At 40.1% G+C, this 22,298-nt stretch overlaps 1 protein-coding gene across 1 annotated transcript in view; it reads right to left on the bottom strand.

Annotated features, from left to right (window-relative positions):
* LOC124879259 (retinoic acid receptor beta-like) overlaps window positions 1-22,298 on the bottom strand; it is a 361,385-nt gene that overhangs the window by 229,910 nt on the left and 109,177 nt on the right. The window contains exon 2 of the mRNA XM_047383707.1: window positions 16,641-17,003. Coding sequence (XP_047239663.1) covers window positions 16,641-16,824 — 184 coding nt within the window. The 5' untranslated portion in view covers window positions 16,825-17,003. The remainder of the gene's footprint in view (window positions 1-16,640; window positions 17,004-22,298) is intronic.

The raw sequence follows: 22,298 nt of genomic DNA, 5'->3' as shown, positions 1-22,298 counted from the left end.
CTAATACCATCGCCTTATTGGGCTGGTATTCACAGGACAATCCTTAACAGACCGAAATATTATTTGATAAAATATTAAAATATTAATATTAAAATATTAATATTAAATAATAATCTCAGATTCATATTTACAACACTGTATATGTATTTCACAGCTACGGTTAGCACTGTGACTTAAAAATTGCAGCCATTACCCAAAACCAACTTTAACCTTACTCAACATTATGCAATCTGGATTGTGGAATATTCACTCACCTCAACATATTGGACGCATGTGAACACTGTGAATTCCACACCCTTGATCTCAACATACTGACACTATGCAGCAAAGGAGCATATAAAGAATTCCACAAACACCCCTTAATTTCCTCATGTTAAGACCCAGATAAGACCCATTTTTCATTATAATAGCATGCATCTCAAGATAGGAAGCACTGTTGCAGCAGCTTAACAATTGTATTGTGCTCATCATGTTATGTAGCGTTTTCAGAAAATATGGTAATATTGTCACAAAAGTGCTCAACATGGTTTGTAACACAGTTAACCAGAGGATCAGACTGAACAACTATTCAGCTAATTTATCAAACGGTTATATATTTAAAGGCAACTCTTAATGTGTACAAACAGGGGCCACTGATATTATGCAGTGACTGCACAGAAAATTGAGTAAACAACTTTGGTAAGTATGTGGCAGGAAACTGAAACTCACTTTGAAAAATACGTTGAAAGCTATAAAAACCCTGGGCCATATGTTACAGATTTTAGAAAGGAATATTTTACATACATATAAGACCCATGCTGTTTTAAGCTTGAACCTTTTAATTTAGTCATTTTCTAGAATGTTCAAATATTGATTTTATCTGAAAATTAGAGGTAGGAATATGACTGTGAATACATTAGAGGGAGTATGTCTTCACATTTTTACTGATATCCACATGTTTTCCTGTCTGTATGTTTATTCTAAAGTCAGGCTCATTGTTGCAGATGGTCCCTATAGTCCACTGAGCAGAGTAAAGCGCATTGGCTCTCCATGAATTGGAGCAAACATCCATCCAACTTATCTCTGAATGCAGACTTGGCCTCTTTGCCTGATAATTGCAGGTTCATACACACAACTCTTGGACACACAGTAAATCGCTTCTTTGTGGGAAGCTTAAGAATTACCAGTGATTCCCATCCTGTGTCTCCATTTCCAAGTCCAGATCAAATATAGAAAAACAGTGTGAAAACTGGACTTTGCTTCCTATTTCCTGCCACCACTGGAAGAAAAAAATCACTGTTACAATGGTGGGATGCACCTCCTTGATCATTTTCAAATTCTTAAGCTTCAACCACATTTCTAAGAAGTTGCTTCTCTGATGGGCACAAAAATAACGAATTTTCCTATAAATGTGCAGCACATTTACCACCAGAATGTTCAAGGAGTCCTGTGTTTGACTCCTGGTTTTCCAACCCCCCCACCCTGCTCTCCCGACCCCCACTTTGCTTTCTGTGATGAAATGTACTCCTCCAGGTTATTTTTAGCTCCTCTTCTCCAGGCAAGCTGCTATAGGGAAAATAAGAATGCTATTTTTTTTAAAAAGGCTGGCTTTTATTTCAGAGAAAAGTTTGGGTTTTGTTTGAACACATGTTCTGCCTAATAATGAACATACAAAAAGGGCCATTTTGTTGATCATTCTTATGTGGATTTAGGTATACACACTTCAACTCACTGTGATGCTAAAAATAAAAATCAGAAATATGAAGGCTTGAGTCAAAACTTACTGGAGCTCTTCAAAATTCTATTCACATTAAAAAACCCAGTTCCATTTGAAGAAAAAGTTTCCATGGGTTACAGTATACTTTTGGTAATGTTTACCGCTGTTTCAGGGATGAACTTACCTGTTGGAATTTTGGCCCAAATATTTAGTTTCATTTGATCTTGACACGCTCTCCCACAAGCTTTGGGAAGATTTTAGCCAGGACTGGATGGTTCCCATTGGAACCCCACTGCTTAGTCAAATCTCACTGAGAATACACAGGTCCTTCTCAAAATATTAGCATATTGTGATAAAGTTCATTATTTTCCATAATGTCATGATGAAAATTTAACATTCATATATTTAAGATTAATTGCACACCATCTGAAATATTTCAGGTCTTTTATTGTCTTAATACGGAGGATTTTGGCATACAGCTCATGAAAACCCAAAATTCCTATCTCACAAAATTAGCATATTTCATCCGACCAATAAAAGAAAAGTGTTTTTAATACAAAAAACGTCAACCTTCAAATAATCATGTACAGTTATGCATTCAATACTTGGTCGGGAATTTCTTTGCAGAAATGACTGCTTCAATGCGGCGTGGCATGGAGGCAATCAGCCTGTGGCACTGCTGAGGTCTTATGGAGGCCCAGGATGCTTCGATAGCGGCATTTAGCTCATCCAGAGTGTTGGGTCTTGAGTCTCTCAACGTTTTCTTCACAATATCCCACAGATTCTCTATGGGGTTCAGGTCAGGAGAGTTGGCAGGCCAATTGAGCACAGTGATACCATGGTCAGTAAACCATTTACCAGTGGTTTTGGCACTGTGAGCAGGTGCCAGGTCGTGCTGAAAAATGAAATCGTCATCTCCATAAAGCTTTTCAGCAGATGGAAGCATGAAGTGCTCCAAAATCTCCTGATAGCTAGCTGCATTGACCCTGCCCTTGATAAAACACAGTGGACCAACACCAGCAGCTGACACAGCACCCCAGACCATCACTGACTGTGGGTACTTGACACTGGACTTCTGGCATTTTGGCATTTCCTTCTCCCCAGTCTTCCTCCAGACTCTGGCACCTTGATTTCCGAATGACATGCAGAATTTGCTTTCATCTGAAAAAAGTACTTCGGACCACTGAGCAACAGTCCAGTGCTGCTTCTCTGTAGCCCAGGTCAGGCGCTTCTGCCGCTGTTTCTGGTTCAAAAGTGGCTTGACCTGGGGAATGCGGCACCTGTAGCCCATTTCCTGCACACACCTGTGCACGGTGGCTCTGGATGTTTCTACTCCAGACTCAGTCCACTGCTTCCACAGGTCCCCCAAGGTCTGGAATCGGCCCTTCTCCACAATCTTCCTCAGGGTCCGGTCACCTCTTCTCGTTGTGCAGCGTTTTCTGCCACACTTTTTCCTTCCCACAGACTTCCCACTGAGGTGCCTTGATACAGCACTCTGGGAACAGCCTATTCGTTCAGAAACTTCTTTCTGTGTCTTACCCTCTTCCTTGAGGGTGTCAATAGTGGCCTTCTGGACAGCAGTCAGGTCGGCTGTCTTACCCATGATTGGGGTTTTGAGTGATGAACCAGGCTGGGAGTTTTAAAGGCCTCAGGAATCTTTTGCAGGTGTTTAGAGTTAACTCGTTGATTCAGATGATTAGGTTCATAGCTCGTTTAGAGACCCTTTTAATGATATGCTAATTTTGTGAGATAGGAATTTTGGGTTTTCATGAGCTGTATGCCAAAATCATCCGTATTAAGACAATAAAAGACCTGAAATATTTCAGTTAGTGTGCAATGAATCTAAAATATATGAATGTTAAATTTTCATCATGACATTATGGAAAATAATGAACTTTAACACAATATGCTAATATTTTGAGAAGGACCTGTATGTGATTGTTGTCACATGTAGAACACAACCGGTGCTTGGTAGATATTCTTACAAATCGGTTAGCGTTGCTGTTGGTCGCTTGTCATTTTCCCCTTTCCAGTTTCTGGCTTGTTTTTTATTAATTATTGAGAACTTTACAACTTTTGTAATGCCACTGTATTCCCATGTTTTTTCCAGTTATTCCATGGCTGTTCTTACTGTGCAATCGTATCTATTTAAAGCTTTACCTGATACATTTGACTGATACCTTTGTACAAAAGGATTGTTTTTAAACCTCTCTCTGCAAATGCAAACCATGGTGTTAGCTACAAGAAGGACAGGAACAAATTTCGGGAAAGTCTTACTAGGACAACTGAATTATATTTCAGGTTTATCAGATTCCTTGTAGTTGATGTCACTAAACAAGACTGTATGCTTCAACAAAGTACGAATAAAAGGCTGTGCACATTTATGCAACCAGCTTACTGGTCTCTTTTTATTCTGTCCAGCAGATTTGTTTGTGTTTCAGTTGTACTGTACTGAATATATCTGTCACATAATAAGAAAAAAATATTTATTATGATTTCATTGTTTACATCATGAAACCCTGCCATTTTAAAGGACCGGGTACACCTTTGAGAGTTACAGTAGTTTTGCTCTGCTTTGAACAAATGTTTATGTAAGACAAAATGGATTTTTGACAAAAATTCAATCTGGAAGACTCACCTCCACCACCGGCTCCGTACTATGACTCCATCATGCGTCTCCGCTCCAACCAATCAGCATCAGGTCTGCATTCCTCCTCAGCCAATCACCCTTCAAGGCTTCGCTTTTAAGAACCTCTAACCATGGACCACCCTGCTCTCCCGCCGTGCTTTGACCCTCCTCCACCCCATCGCCACCATCTGGTTTCCTAGCTCCTTCCAACTCCCTTATTATCGGGCCTCCACTCCATCACCAGTATCGAATCCCGGGGGAGAAAGCATCTCTAATCCTAATCCTAAATCATTCATTCAAGCTCATGTCATTCATAGCATTCATGTCTTCCTCCGGGGTCCGAGCGCCAAAGAAAGAAACATCTGCTATTTAACTTCTCTAATCGGCATCTTTGAGTTTTTATTGTGAGTCTTTACAGGATTTAAATAGCATAAATAAATAAAACCCAGTAAGCTCTAAAATTAGCACAGCACACATCACAGACACCATACAGCTCGGAATATAAATAAAATAAGTTACATTTAAACTGAAGCTTTTCCCCAATTAGCTTTACTCAGTTTTTTCATCTTTTTTCCACAAATGCAGTTAACATTAATGAATCCAAATAGCGCAGCTTTTAGCAGGGAAAATGGGATGGTTGAAGTCTCTTGCCGTTTTGAGAACGATCAGATTGGTGGTAGACTTGGAGTAAAGATTTGTGGCAGACTGAACCTCTCATTAAAGAGCTCCAGATGTGTAACAGATGTTAAGGGGTCTTTCTCATAAAAAAGAAAAAGGGAAACATCATTAAAAAAAAAACCTCAGTGGATGATGTGATGGCAGTGGGTTATTAGCATTGCTTGCAGCAAAGCAGGCACATTTCCAAGCACAAGACTGAACTGTGCACGGGATTTTGTCAAATGCACTGTTTTCAGTCTATGTATGGAATGTATGCAGGTGAGTTTTCCTTGAATTCTCTGGGCAGTACATATTGTATTTTGGGACAGATTGAACGCAGACTCAACTATAGCTGAACTGTCAGAGAGAGTGCATTCGAAGAATGAGAAACAGTGGGGGTAGGAAAATCTCCGGGCCCCTTTTTTCAGTCGCTCATGTTGTGGTCTGTCTTTTTTAGATGTTCCTCCTTGCATTGTCAATGACCAGAATTCTTTGTTATTTGTTTTTTTGTTACACAAACCTTTTACTGCATCACATGATGCCTCTGTGAATAAAGATGAGCCAGACGGCAGATGAAAAGCATATTATATTTGATAAAACTTGGCAACTGCTAAAACAGAGATGTAGTTAGGCCTTTGGGGTGTTCTGTTAGAAGCATTTCTTGCTACTCTTTACTCTCTCTGCAGCAGGGCTGGAAAGTCGGCTTCAATCTTCTGCCAACTACTTGAGTGCCCATTGATTTTCAATCCAGACGGGTAGTACATGGTGTAATGAGAGAGGTCTGCATTATTCATACTTAGTCAGGAAAAAAAAAACTTGTGATCTAAATACACTGGATTCCAAAATAACAACAGGAAACACTGACAGTCAGGCAGGGCTCTGGGGTCTCTGTAAAAACAGATCGATGTGTAGGTGTGAAGGTAAATGTCCAGTGACCAAGATGAAGCACAGCCTGACAGATATGTATTGTTTGGAATTATTATGGAAAACACAGGAGCACACATTAAATCATATCCAGTATAAGAGGTTTAAAGCAGAGCGATTCTGATTATATACGAAGGCTGGCGCAACAGCAGGTTCTTAAATAGCAGCACTGCATAGGTTTGATTTTCTGCAGTCAGACAACCATCTCTATATCGTTGTCTTTCTGAAAATGTTTCTTTCAGTCAATGCTTTTGAAATTTTAATTAATTAAGACAATCAAAGGGCAGGAAAATTGTTTTACTGATACAAATCACCATTTCTGTTTTTTTATGCAAATCAATGTCCTAATAAAACTGCACATATTTAAAATTTGTTTTTCACTGCCTTGCTTTAGAATACTCTTTACAATCTGGACTAGCATTTCTGACCATTAATTGTTATTTATAAACAACACAGAAAATAAGGGTTCCAATGGACATTTCAAGCAGGACTGGTCAACACCACATGGCAATACAAAAAAATCATCAGAAATCTGAAATGAGAAACAAAAGAGCAAGAGATTATTTGATTTAATATACTAAATATTAAATTAAGGACCAAAAGAGATAAGCAGATATTTTTGTTTGGTTTTATATTTTTTATTTTTTTTAATTATTTCACTGATATTATTTTAAATAATATCAGTGAAATAAATTTAGTTTTAACTGATTTTCGCTGATACATTCTGTCAGCTGGCCCCTTTACCACACACATTTTGCTGAAGAGCACCAACACAGAGCACGTTAAAGGACTACAGCCATGGATAGTTTTATGAAAATCACTGATGCTTCTAAGAAGAACACTGGGTACCATGTCTTGGAGCATCAGCTGCCAACAAGAACCTGTCTGGGTAGTTTTATAAAACAACATATTTTTGGGAGCATATTTTTGTGCACTTCAAATGCTGCGTTCATATAATGCTCTGTCTGTCAGAAAGTGCTGAGGTTGTGTTGGACCTACATACAGAGTTGAGCCAGGAAGCCTCATGGTGAGTAGAAATAATAATATTATTAATAACGATATTAACACAAGAATGTACAAGGAACAGGATGGTGAACACAGGCAGATAACATAACTTGGGCAGGAAATACACGAGGGAACGGACGGGTAGCAAGCACGGTAGTTAACAGGAGGAACCAGTGGCGAGAACAGAAAACCAGAAAGTATAACTGCTGAGTGAAGTGGAGAATGGGCCAGTGAGCTAGGGGAGCTAATAAAGGAGAGAATCAGAAGCAGCTGGTGGATGGGAGACTGAAGAATACTGAGGAAGAGTAACTAATTAACAAAAATGAGCATGGAGTGCAGGGATGTAACAAAACAAGTGAACAGAAACAAGTAAACAATGAGGGTACCAAAATAACATGAACCCAGAGGAATAAGATCTATAAAGAAATATAAACTAACTCGTCTAACAGGAATCAAGGTAGTAATCTAAAACAGATAGTGTTTAGAATAATGAATCTAACATGAACTAAAATAACAGCAAACCAAAGAATATATGAGGAAACAGACTAGGAATTAATACAAACCACTTATCTGAAGCACATGATACATACTATGAGTTATGATAGGAGAAGCAGCATTCAGTTTTTATGTTTCACTAATCTGGAACAAACGTCTAGAAAACTGATACAAAAATGCTGAATCCCTAAGTTTGTTTAGAGTTGCCTTTGACTGGTAAAGTTCATTAATTTCAATCAGCCCATTGACAATCTGTAGTCCAACTTACATTTATTATGTCAATCATCATGTAAAGCATGTTGCGTTGTCTTGTTGCTGAAATGTGCTATACAAATAAAATAAACTTACCTTGCCTTGAATCATAATGTAATAAGCATGTAAATACACAGTTTAATTTGAATATTCACAAAGAATGAAGGTGTCATCACTCTGACAGACTCAATACAAAACAGGTATCATAAACACACAACACATACTATGAATTATGATGAATCACAATGTGTAGAGGTTATAATTAAACAGTTTTATTTGAATACTAAAATACATGAAGGTTGAATACTGATCTTAAAAATCAATCCAGCAATAATATGTAGCATTTTACTTAATATTAAGGGATAAGGAGTTTCTTCAACAGGTTGCATTTTTCTGCAACTCTGCCTATAACCAAGTCATTGTCAAAGGACTTGTGGATGTCTTTCCTTGTGCTCATGAGCATGCATGCTTCCAGATGTCCCTGTGACTGTGTGCTCCTTATTCAACTTTTAATGTGTTTGAGAACAGAGAAACTTCTCTCACAGGCTACCTGAGCCAAAGACATGATAGGCATCTGCGAAGAGGTTTTAGTGTTTCAGAATTTGGTATCAACACACTGGACATTCCTTACAAGATTTGCACTGTTTAGTACATCTGTGTCGTCTTCGTCATCATCACAGCTATCCCCACCATCCTGACTTTGAACTCTTCAATGCAGCAATTTAAGCTATGGCCACTGAGCTGCCAGACACTAACTCAGAATACAAATTTCCAGCTGCTTCTCTGCTGTCAAACCTGAGCAAGCATTTGCTAAGTTGTTGAAATACAGAATCAGGCATAGCATCTGATAACACTTCTCCAAAGTCTCTCAGATCAAGAAGAGCCAAGTCAGCATAGTGTACCATGGGTCAGAAACACCTGTGGATGTGCACTATTATTGTAACCATTATCTGTTTATGGACCTCAGCTTTGTAGGCACTGTTTGCATCTGTGAGATTCTCAACACTTGTCATTTCACCATTTCACTGATGCCCATTGTGACAACCCGTCCATTTGTATTGGTTTCGAAATTACCTGCATTTAAAGGCATGTGAGCAAGATTATGAGTATACTCTGATAATAATGAATCGTTACACTCACTTTGCCCTGGCCTATGAAACAAAAAAATAAACCAGTGAAAACTGTTGTGGAAAAACTCTTTGATGACATCACCCTTTGCTTTGGATTTCCTGAGAAAATCCACCATTATATGGACGAGGAATTTGAAAATCAGTTGATGCACAGCTACAAAAGTGTTACCATGTACGAGGGTCCCACACTTCCTGTTACCACTCACAAGGTAATGGACAAATGGATTTAATATGATTCTGCTGTGTATGCCCCGCACATTCACAAGCATACTGGAAAAAGCCATTAGCCAAGATGGTGCATATAACAGCAACCGCAGCAAAACCCCAGGGTTTTCTCCATATTATCTGCTCTATGGGCGATCCCCACATCTGCCCAAAGACCTGCTCTTTTACATATAGCCAAGAGAAGCACATTAAAGGTATGCTTAGTATGTTAAAGATTGGCAATGCAGAATGCAGCAGACCTATGACATTGCATCCAAAGCCGCCAGTTAAGCAAACAAGGGAAAAAGGGGTATGACCAAAGAGTTCATAGAGTTGACCTGCAGCCTGGGGCATGGGTGCTTGTACGCAACTTGACAAAGAGAGGGTGTCCTGGTAAAATCCGATCCTTCTGGGAAGATACAGTGTACATAATCACAAAGAGAAGAATGTTTCAGTCATTTAGATGAGCCTGTCTCCGCTAAGTGGATATGCAATATGCATATATTGGTTAATTTATAGCATGTGCTTGGATTGATTTTGTTGGCAGAAGTGTTGGGTTATGCTGCACAGTGTAATCTCATGCTACAGTATGGTCTATTTGTACTAAAAAGACTCATCTTGCCATGGTAATTGTTTGAAGTGGCTCTATTTGATGCACTTTAGCCAACTTTGACCCACTTATAGATTACCCCCTCCTTGATTTTTAATTTGGGCCACACTGTGTGATAATTGGTAGTGTAAGCCTAACTATTTTATTTTAAAAGAATTTTAAGACAATTTCTGGACATAAGCTGGAATTGGTGGTCTGTCATCATTCACTGTGACACACACACCAATGGGCTGATATGTATGAAGGGATTGTGCTGCGGATTGTGCTGCAAAAACAAATAATTTAATCTGGCTTCTTGTATTATGCAGTGTGACATGGGTAACCATTGACATTTTACAGTAATGGGCACAGTTCGGCTAATCTGCTAACAGTGGAACAAATTTTTCATTTAGCGTTGTTGCTAACATCAGAAACCGTTAGCGGACCATTAGCATCCACTAAATAAGCTTTCGTCGACTTAAGTGCGATTGTTTGTTCCTTTCTGTTGTGGGCATGTTTTCAAGAGTCCATAAAGTACGCTAGTTCGTAATGTCCATAAGCCTGGTGTACGTAAGTGCTACTCCCTCGGGCTCATTTTTTTACTGTGTCATAGAGTAGTGCAGTAACAATGTGTGTGTGTGTTTAAAAGAAAATAAATCAGTTCAGCGTTGCCAGAGAAGTGGTTTTCCCCATTTTGCCAGTGGTTAGAGCAGTGGCAAGTGTGTACATTTCCTGGTGTATCTATCTGAAAGCATCCAGTCGGTTTTGCTCTGAAACAAAACAAAACCTGGCCAAAATCAACCTTGCCCTCCGGATCGATCAGTCCCTAGGTGAAGGCTCCATGCTCACCCGCTGAAAGCAGTTTTAAATTACATTGACTTTCTTCAAGTTATGGATGTAGAAAATAAAGTTTTTGTTCGACTTGAAGATGAATGGCATGTTGAGGATTGTGCAACGGGTGTAAGCCAGGCAGATTTCACAGAGCCCTGTGGATCTATGGAGGACAGAAAGATTATGGAACTGTTTGTTGACAACAAGCTGATGCTGCATGGAGTGGATTCCTCCACCTTAGTCAGTGTGTTCTAGATGCTGCACCCTGGGCAGGAGAATCTTGGCCAGTCGTAAACTGCTGGAAGAGTATCTCACAAGGTATCTACTAAAAATATACTAGTTTATTACACTATTATAATGGCTGTGATGTTTCCAGCTTGGTTAATAAAGCAACCAGCTTGTGGTTAATAAAGAATGACAATTTACCAGCATATTGATCGAGGTGCAGTCTCTGACCTTTTATTCACAGCACGACGCAGCATGCTTATCTACATTGCACCACTAGGGGGTGGTCATCAACGGTGTTCTTCATATTTTAAGTTAGCTTACACAAATTGTTTTATCTTTTTAGAAGATTACTGTTAGCGAGGCTAATAATTTAGTTAGTGGAATATGGGTTAGTGAAGCTAACTTTTTGATTAGCTGTGCCCACCACTTACATTTTATGATGTTGATCTAACATAGTAGGACACATTCAAGTCCGCACCATGTGTGCGGGTTTTAAGGTCAAAACATAATAACACAAAACAGTGACATCACAGCAAAGCAGCTTGCCTCAATGTGACACATAAAACTGTACATTTAACCCATCCTGACATGACAGGACTCGGGTTGCACAAAATGAGACCTGCCCAAGTCTGACTTTGCAGGGAAGTTCACCCTGAAATGAGACCGTAAGATGCTGAAAGAAGTCTCCAAAAACCTTCTAATATCATCATGGACCTACAGCAGGTTCTTGCTACTGTTGATCTGAAAGTGCAAATGTCCAACTAGAGAGAGACTAAAGAAGTTTAACTTTAATTGAAGGTGTGGATGGAGAAAAGCTTTGCTCTCTAAAACAACATAAAGGACAGACAAAGACCAGAACTTCTGGAATAATGACACTGCAGCATGACAGACAAGAAGAGTCTAATTACAGTTATTTCAGCCAGATGGGATAAAACTAGTTATTAGGTGGTAGGGTGTCCTAACTTGTTCTGCATTTAGAAGAAACAGTTTTGGATATATTTTGTTTAAGCAGTAAAAAAAGACACATTTTTTTTGGTGTTTTTAATTAAATTATTTTCTTTTCCAAAAATAAAAATGAGATGAACATTTCTTAATAAAGAACTGAATTTTTGTTCAGGTGTTAAATTTTTTTCAGTGTGTCTGTGTTGCCCATATACCTTCACATGAGATGTCACCATCACTTGATTTGTTGCAATAGAATGATATAAACCTTTGAATTAGCCACAAGAAGCTGGGATATATCAATCGAGTCTTGCTACACACTATATTTTCTACTTCTCTTGTGTTGTCCCAGTTGGGTTGTAGTTACACTGCTCTTAAATGCTAATGATATGCTTTCACAATGGTAGACGTGTAATGCTTTGCAAGAAGAGAAAAACAAAACATTTCCTCACTGATGAGCATAGTCATCTCTGGGCACAGCGAGAAGTGTGCCCACGTTCCCCTGTCAAATGAAAGCTTTGATTGTTTGCTGAAATCATAAACAGGTAGGATGCAGACAAGTATCCCCTCCCCCTCCCCCCTCAAGACTACATCGGAGAACAGAAGCAAAAGGGGGTGACAGACGGGGAGAGGCTGGAAAACTCTGACTGACATGCTCCATCCACCAACTTTCTGACAGGAAAATGCTTTGTTGTTATGCATTGAATTTTTTTAATGAGTCCTGCTCTCTTGTTTCACAACCTGACAAATACTTTGCTTTGAATTTGATTTATTGGCCCTCTTTAAATACTTTATGTGATAAGTACCATCCACTCCTGAATGAGGAGCTTAATTTAAGATTTATAATTTTTGTCTCAGATTGCTTTTGTATTATCTGTGTCCTAATAAAAATGCATTTTTTAACTAAATTCCAGAGGATTTGCAGTAAATCAAATTAAACGGTTATAAAAAAGTAAGTAAAACATCATGGTTTAGTCCTTTAAAAAGGAATTTAGGATGGACCCTAATAAACACAATAGGCACTTTCAGTACCAAACTTTAAATGCTGCAATCTTTTGTCCAAACAAGTTTTATCTGTTTCATGTTGAAAATAATGTACTGTGAGTTTTAGTTTTGAAATGAATCTATGAAAGCATAAGGCTTCCTTTGTCTTTCTATCTTCTTTCACCATCTCTAATGAATACACATCATCAGTCACCGATGTGCAGACAAACCTCAATGGTCCTGACAGGGCCCCAGTTGCTCCCAGGAGGTGTGTGATGTGTGCAGCAGAGTTCAGCTCCTTTTGTGAACATCCCATTGGAGGTAGAAGCAAATCTGACTGTTGACCCCAGCAGTATGTGTGTGTCTGCATGTGTGCTGTAGTTATTATTCGTGTAAATGTAATTCACCCACACAACACTGAGTTTATTACCTTTCAGCTTGTTTCAGTTGTTTTTGCGTATGCATGATATCTAAAGTTCAGAAATGTGCAGACATGTCTCTCAAATATACAAACACATACTCTTTGTGTATAATTGAGTAAAGAATGATGTGTCAGATCTGGCCCGTTTTTACTTTTCGAAGAATGATCAAAACAGAGACAGCAGCTGTTCTTTTATCTTCTTTACTCTTTTGTTGTTCGTTTTCTGTGTGAATGCTGCTGCATTTTTATATCTAGACTTTGCAATGCGCCAGTCGGCAAGGTGAATCGCTCACAGAAACTCCTTTTGTGCAATGGAATGTTTAAGCAATTTTTTAAACTAGCAAAGTAAAATTTAAACATTAGAAATGTGGCTAAATCTCTGTCAGACTCATCGTCTGAATTGGTTCTGAGTTGGGGGGAGGTGTGGAGGGAGGTACATTTAGATAGGCTGCCAGTCCATTCCAGACCAAGCTACCAGAAACAGCAAATGAACCCCCATCATGCTCTGCAGTTACTTCTTTCCAGCTTGACTAGGGTTTCAGTCATGGTGGTTTAAATTGTGAGGAGTCACTTTTGACCCCAAATCATCAGGTGTCCTTCAGAAAGCTGAAGATAAAGAGAGATTATCTTTCTCAGCTTCACAGTGGATTCAAGTCAACAAAAGACAAGTTCAGCTCCAAAAATCTAAGTTTTGAATCACTTTGCCAAAGTCTAAAAGTAAATCCAACAGAAAATCTGTGCAAGCTGTGCAGTTTTTTTTCACTTTTGCAACGCACAGAGGGCAAATGTCACCTTGTCAAGCTGTTGCATGCTGATAAGACTTCTACAAAAGACTACTGTGCTGACATTAAATCAAACAAAATATTAGTTTAATGGTGTACAAACGTATGCAACGTTATTGTACCTGTTTTTTATTAGACCCGAGCAGTGAAAGCACTGCAAAGTCAAAGTTTCAAAGTTTAAATGTTTTTTTATTATTATCTCCTAATATGAAGTGGCTTTTTGGGCACCTAAACATATACAAAAACTCCCCAAACTTTGCACAAAATTGTTCCCCCAGTGAACCTTTGTATGTAATGGAGTAAAGAAAAAAAAGAAAAAAGAAAAAAGTACACAGATGGAACCCTAGAAAAAAAGTCTCTATAAGGCCTGTCCTAAACCTAATAGGAAGTCATCTATTTAGGATCAAAGGGTCCTTTTAGTGTGTTTGTGAGATTTTGCACATGTCGAACTTTGATGAACACTTAAGAATTTTGAGGTATTGGCTTCAAATTTGGTCAGTATCCCCATAAGGCATGGGAGATTAAAAGTTATCAAAATAGTGAGCTTTTGAGCATCTTTAGGTCGTGGCCAGGCCTCAAACGTTGCCTTCTTGCCAAAAAGTTTGAAATGCTGTACATTTTACCATAGAAAGGCAAATTATATCTTTTATTTATCACTACGTTTCAAATACAGGGGCTTTTTTACGCAGTGGCCATACATTTGTCTCTAATTTCCACATACGTCCTCTGATCTGCACCAAATTATACATGATCAGTCTTAATCCCACCTCTAAAATATACCCAGTCAAAGATTTGGTGGACGCGGTCTAATCCCTCCACAGCACCCCCTAGAAGTATTAAAAAAATCAGCCCCAAACCATGCTTTGACATCGGATTATGCAATTTGGTAGACATAAGTGCTGTCTCAAGTACTACAAAAAAGTCTCTTGGAGCCATGCTCCAAACTCCACAGGTAGTCGGCCATTTTGGATTAAAACCGTCATTTAGTTTCTTTTCACACATTGTTTCTGAGGGAACACCTCCTACAGCTTTTGACTTACAGACTTCAAAATGCCTCAGCATAGTTGTAAAACAGTGGAGATCAAAAGCTATCAAAATAGTTTTTGATCTCCTGGCCAAGCCTCGAAATCTGACTTCTTGCCATATTTTGTTGATAGTTTGAAGAGCAATCAAGACAGTGAAGAAGTAACAAAACACTGTTAATGCAACGAATAAAAGGCAATAATTTTTCAACCCAAACTGCATACAAACAGGATCTCAGGTCTTAGTGAAACATTCCCTTTTTTCTTACATCTACAGAAGCTTAAAATACCCTTAAGAGATGAGAATCGTATGGAGTCGCTGACATGAGCTCTGTCCCAGGAGAAAACAGGTTCAGTGGGAGAAGCTGCCTGCTGGTTTTTAAGTCACAGCAGATTTTACAAGCAGCAGAAAAAAGCAGAGTAAACTTGTGGAGCTGAAGGTTAAAAACCACTGAACTCAGGTTTAGGTAACATAAACCAATCAGTGTCAAAAGATTTCAAAAACTTGACTTGTGGAAAGAGTTCATATCATTACCTGCTACTCTTCTCCTTTTACAGCCATGTGGCTTTAACTTTTAGGAAACCTGGGTTTTCTTTAACAGGTAAATATGGTTCACAGATAACACAAAACCTGCAATATATTAGTATTGTCCATCAGAACAGTTTCGCTTTGAATCCTAACCCCTTTTCTGCAAATCATTTCTGTTACACACTGTCATTATTTAAAGGAAATCAACTGGGCAAGCATGATACACACACATACCCACACCCAGACACACCCACACACACACACACACACACTACAAAAGGTGCTCAGGAAGAGATGAGGAAACTCAACAAAAGCTTCAAAAGAAACTGAAGAAACCCAACAAATTCATCAGTGGCACCTTGTGTTCCTGGTATCTCTACAACACTTAGGTTTCACTATAACATTTCACTAGGATGGATTAACATAGAGAGAGATCCTTGACCATTCTTCTTCACACAATCTCTCTAGATGATCCAAAGTCCTGGTTCCTCTCTGATGCTCTCTTCTCCTGACCTCAGCCCCCAGGTTTTGTAAGTCTTAAGTCATGGATGGTTAAGAAAGAAGGTTAATTGTGTGTCTACTGAACCAATTATTTGTTAATTTGGTTTTGGATCATTATTCAACTTAAAGACCCATTTTCAATTTACTTTCTAAGATCAACATATTTGTATTTAAAGTGCCCTGGTGTTTCAAAGAGTTCATAAAGTCATGTATTCTAAATAGTGGGGATGAGATGCTTTTCAGTTCTAATTAAAGGCCCATTAAAGTTTAGCAATCTCCACATATGGTTATGTTTGTGATGGTAGATCAGAAAATGCTTTCTCTGGCATCATTCCTAAACTACTTGCTGTAATACTAAACAGAGAGCTTTGGAGACTTTTCCATATCCTCACTGATGAAAATCAACACATATCTGCCTCACACCTTACATGAATGGAATATTCTTTGTCTTTCCCATTATGAAGAATGACTCAGATAAAAGGGCCTCTGTGTAGCACCAGAGGCCCTGAGGAAACACAAAGTCGTGGATTACTATGTAAGTGTTCTTTAACATGTTTATCACCTTAAACATGTAAAATAAGCAATTATTGTGGTTCCTGAGATTTTATTAAACAATTATTTAACATCGGATGTTCTCCCGACTCAATAGATGCCGTCAGATTAAAGGTTTATATTTTACACATTGTTTACACCACCTAAGCTACATTGTTTGGAGTAATTACCCCACAACCTCTCCAAAAGCTCAGAAAGTCCCTCCCTTGAATTTGGAAGCATTGTTTTTTTTTTTTTTTATAAAAGTCTTGACTGAACAGAACTCACCAAGTGGTGATGGTATGCCCCTGGATGGCTGCTGGATCTGCAGTCTGCGAGGCGATACTGGTGGCAACTGAGGCAGGGAGCTGATGACCGAGGGAAACAAGAATGGGTAAACCCCAGGTGTGTAGTGCCTCATCTGGACCAGAGGAGGACTGCTCCGGGACTGGGCACGGCTGGCGGTCTTCATCACAGCAACAGGCGAAGGGCACTATGAGCTCTGAGCAGGTAAGTGGGGAGGCCATCAGGTGACCTCCTGGTTGCAGTTAATGTGTCTGGAAATTGTGTGCTACAACCTCAGCTCTTCAACAATGCATGGCAGTGGGATATTGCGCCATGCAGGTTCACTTAGGGTTTTTTCTGTTAATCCTGCAACACAAAGAAACACACCAGGAGAGGTTAGCCCATTTTTTTTCTCTTGAGTTACAACAAATAAAAAACAAAAAAACATCAGCAGGTCAGACCCCAGAGAAAACCAGATATAAGAAATAGCCTGGTCAGCGCATCTCTAAATATTTCATTTTTTTATGACACACAGATAAATATCTTAAGCAAATGCTATGTAAAGTGTAGAAAAACTTTTTCCACCTCTAATCAAAGATATAGTCAGCTTGACTAAACAAACAAGTTTCTTCAAGCTGTTAAAGAAAACACTGTATAAATATATATATATATATATATATATATATATATATACATTTTTCCTATTTCCTCAGTTCAACTTCAGTGCCTTACCTTCCATCTTAGCTGCACCCTGTTTCTAATCAACGACCTATACATTTTTCAGTAATCAACCCTCCAGCTATACCTCTGCTAGTCAAGTTTTGGTCAAATCCTCCTGTTAGTCTCACCAGCCTGTTTGCTTGAGTCATCTTGTGGTTTGTGATTTCTCATCACCTGGATCTTGTTTTTGAATTTCCTTTTTTGAGTATTTTTTTTTATTTTCATCTGTCTGCCTCCTTCCTGCATTTGGGTCCTGCTCTTCACCACAAACATGACATAATTGTCTGACCCATATGCACCCATTAGGAGAAAAAAATGTAACTATCCACTCCTCCTCATCACCTCCAAGCCCCAGAGCCGGCTACTAGCCTAAAACTGTTGCAGCATCAACCACTACCTTCTTAGCTACCACCTCAAGTTCCTTTTGTCTGATGGGGGAGTACAGGTGGGCTATCCTCCATCTTCTGTGCTGTTACCAAGTTCTCCAACAATGTGGTCAATTTGGGCTAACCTTCCAAGTGAGCTCCAGCCCAATGATCATTTGACCGAGAAACTCTGCATTGGCCTTTGTCACCTCCTGATGGGCCTCCTGCTCTACTTTGCTGTGTGTGTGTGTGTGTGTGTGTGTGTGTGTGTGTGTGTGTGTGTGGTTGTGTCTGGGTGTGGGTATGTGTGTGTATCATGCTTGCCCAGTTGATTTCCTTTAAATGACAGTGTGTAACAGAGATTATTTGCAGAAAAGGGGTTAGGATTCAAAGCGAAACTGTTCTGATGGACAATACTAATATATTGCAGGTTTTGTGTTATCTGTAAACCATATTTACCTGTTAAAGAAAACCCAGGTTTCCTAAAAGTTAAAGCCACATGGCTGTAAAAGAGGAAGAGTAGCAGGTAATGATATGAACTCTTTCCACAAGTCAAGTTTTTTAGGAGAAATCATAACTGCTTTTGAAATCTTTTGACACTGATTAGTTTATGTTACATAAACCTGAGTTCAGCTCGGTGTTATAAGAGTTCTTACACCTTGCATGAAAATAATATAATGAAAAGGCAGCATTTGAGATTTTATGTGGTCAAGATGGAATTTGAGTAGGAGTTCGTCCTCATCCTTCATTAGCAAGACATCTTAATCTTCGGTTAGTGCAGCTAAGGATGTTGAGCATAAACAGAGGCCAAGGTAAGAGCATCATATGCAAGCTAAACTCAACCTGCTAAAGGCTGTAAATGAGGCATGAAAGGCCAAAAGAGATGCTCAAATTAAAATGGAAACCCTAGGATTTGAAACTGAGTTGGAGCTGCCAAGATGCTTCTGCAGCAGGACCTGAAGAATTGTCTGAAATATATATAATTTTAGCATCATAATCACTTTTATGGCTTCTACTCTTTGTGTAAGTCAAAGGTAAGGCACTAAATTCCACCTGGTTAAGTCTTTTTTTATTTCAACAATAAATGGGTCATAGTTAACAGGGACAATATTCATCAAATCTTTTGGGATTGTCACTACCAGGGATATCATTGTATGCTTGTCCCAATTTATTAAAAAAAATCATTTAATGATATCTTTAGGTTTGCAACCAAATGTCAAAGCCTGCGATTTGTAAGAATACAAGTAATAGCCTGAAAATCAGCTGTTTTCCATCAGGATTCTGTGTAATTAATTCAGTAGTGGAGACATTGAGCATTCTTGCCTGCAACCTTGTTCAATATTTATAGCCCGATTAATTCTCTTTTTACAGTGGGTTTATTATATGATGCCTGGAATATTTTCCTTAACCGCCCTCCCAACACCAGACCCTATTCTGCCTTACCAGCGCCCCCACACACCTAGCCCACCAAGCCCCAGTCAACACAGCCTCATGCACCCTTTCACCTGGAAGCCAGAGCAGGCCCCAAGTCACTTGTGGACCCAGCCCTCGACCCACCCATACCAGCCAGGAGCATCAGCAGGCCAGAGAAGAGGGCACAGTGGTACACAGCACTACCCTGACTCAGTGCTGGCAGCCACAGCAACTCCACCCCACTACTGACACCTCCATGCCAGACCCACCCCTGCCCCAGGACACCCCAAATGCTCAGTCTGCGTAGGGGCAGCACTGCCATGGTGTCAGCATCCCTATACCCCTGGGCCCCTGATGCAGAGACACAAAGCCTATAACCCCTATGCCACTAAGTAATGTATTTAAATATTGGAAACCAAATCAATTAGATCTTTTTCTGTTTGTTTTTCTGACAACCAGAAATTTTCTTCATAGAACCAAAGGGCCTGATAAAAACGTCTGCAAACTGGATTACATTCACAAAGCTGATCTACAAACCAGATATAATTTGGACTGGGTGTGTAAAATGAGGAGAACTGTGGGAGCCAATTCTTTAGCGTATTTGCCTTCATGAATATGCAAAACATATGCTGATCACCAGAACAAGCAATTTATGGGAGGAGGATATGGAAATATAATTCCTTATCACCCGCAATGTGATTAATCAAACTTGAAACAGATTGCAGGTGCAGTTCATGCATCTACATTTAGCACATTTGAAAGCCGGGTGCAAACTGGTACACAAAAATGTCTACGGCCATTGTGGCGAGAAGGAGGCATAGATGCAGTGACAGATGACCTAGAGAGAGAACGTTTTGTGCACATGTCAACATATTTTTACAGTCAGACATAAAAATAGTAGAGATATCATCTGTCCAGCAATGCCATTTTGGTGGTGCAGTATTATAAATCCAGCACACCGTCACTTTATGGGAGGACACTGTTATGTCTGATTATACTGGAGGAGCACTTCTATAAAGCCCAGAAAAGGCTGGTGCAGATTACAGAATGTTTGCAGCAGACAACTAAAATGAAGCAGAATGAAAGGCGAAAGCTATCACGATCCGGAGGGGGGGAGGTTATGAAAAGTAATCTTTTCCAGGTTTATGATTGATATTTAATCTTTTAACTTTAGTCTTAGTTATTTTCATCTTTTCAATCATTTTTAAAAAGTGCATTATATGATATCTTGTTCTTATTCTTCTTCTTCTTATTATTATTATTACCTCTAACTCAGTCGAACTTCACTTTTCTTATACAGCCACTCTGTTCTCCCAATCCCTCCATGGTGACAGCCAGTAGCACACAAATAATTCTCATTTAAATAGGGCGGCCCAAACTGCTTTTATACCTGTTATTCATGTCTTTGTAGATCACCCACAACACGCACCTTTATTGCACGTGCAATTTTCTTTTTTGCACAAGCAATTTAGTGTTCCTTATTTGGCTTATTTGAAAATCAGGCCCAAAATCTTATAGCAAATTTTTATTTTTATTCTTTCAGTTCTTAAGTATTGGTGTTTTTTGTGGAATGCTTACAACTGCAAGAATGGCATGGCGTCTATTTTCTTCCAAATGCACTTTTTTGATATCACCAAGAAGGCAGAGTGAGGGGCAGACTGGGGCTGTGTGCTCTAGGCATGTTGATAGGTCTACGTACTGTATACGTTTTTGCCAGAAGTCACATACAGGGGGACAGTGCCAGTGAGCATATAGAAAGTCATCAATTAAATATCCCAAACAGTTTGAACACGTGTCAGCATGTGAGAAACCCATAGGAACATTCTTTGTCCTGTGTAGTGTGTTCTATGAAGGATTTTGTATTGTATCAGCCAAAGGTTGGCATTTTGGGTCATTCTAAAAGTATTTGTGCAAGTTTTAGTCCAGTAGTTAATATCTGTACCAGTAGATAAATCAACACCCATTTATTCATAGGAAGTACAATTGTTAAATCTACCTCTGAAACCTCTGGAAAGTAACTTTGCTGTTCCAGTTTAAAGTAGCTAGTTATTACTGGAAGAAGTTCTATGTTTATTTGTGTAATCTTAAATTTGGACTGGATAATTGATGTTACTCCCCTCCTTGAACCGCCACCTTAACGTAGTGGAGGGGTTTGAGTGCTCAAATGATCCTAGAGGCTATGTTGTCTGGGGCCTAAATGCCCCTGGTAGGGTCTCCCATGGCAAGCAGGCTCTAGGTGATGGGTCAGACAAAGAGTGGTTCAAGAATCCCTCATGAAGAACAAAATATCGAGGCACGTGACGTCGCCCGGTACGGCGGAGCCGGGGTCCCACCCTGGAGCCAGGCCCGGGGTCGGGACTCGTCGGAGAGCGCCTGGTGGCTGGGTTGCTCCTCGCAGGACCCGGCTGGGCCAAGCCCGAACGAGAGACACAAGGCCATCCCCCAGTGGGCCCACCACCTGCAGGGAGAACCGTGAGGGACCGGTGCAAAGAGGATTGGGTGGCGAACGAAGGTGGCGGACGAAGGTGGAGACCTCAGTGGCCCGATCCCCGGATGCTTAGGCTGGCTCTAGGGACGTGGAATGTCACCTCGCTGGGGGGAAGGAGCCTGAGCTTGTGCGGGAGGTCAAGAGATATCGACTAGAAATAGTTGGGCTTGCCTCCACGCACAGCGTGGGCTCTGGAACCCATCTCGAGAGGGGTTGGACTCTCTTCTACTCTGGAGTGGCCCACGGGGAGAGGCGGCAGGTTGGTGTGGGTTTGCTTGTTGCCCCCCAGCTCAGCCGTCTCGTGTTGGGGTTTACCCCAGTGGATGAGAGGGTCGCATCTCTGCGCCTTCGGGTTGGAGAGAGGTCTCTGACTATCATTTCAGCCTATGGGCCGAGTGGTAGTGCAGAGTACCCGGCCTTCTTGGCATCCCTGTCGGGGATGCTGCATAGTGCCCCTCCAGGGGACTCCATTATTCTGCTGGGGGACTTCAACGCCCACCTGGGGAACGACAGTGACACTTGGAGAGGCGTGATCGGGAGGAATGGCCTCCCCGATCTGAATCCGAGTGGTGTTTTGTTATTGGACTTCTGTGCTAGTCACGGATTGTCCATAACGAACACCATGTTCAAACATAAGGGTGTCCATCAGTGCACTTGGCACCGGGACACCCTAGG

The sequence above is a fragment of the Girardinichthys multiradiatus genome, chromosome 13 (assembly GCF_021462225.1).
Source record: "Girardinichthys multiradiatus isolate DD_20200921_A chromosome 13, DD_fGirMul_XY1, whole genome shotgun sequence".
Taxonomy (NCBI): Eukaryota; Metazoa; Chordata; class Actinopteri; order Cyprinodontiformes; family Goodeidae; genus Girardinichthys; species Girardinichthys multiradiatus.
The sequence above is the reverse complement of the archived record's forward strand: the minus strand, read 5'-3'. Positions and strand labels throughout refer to the sequence as shown.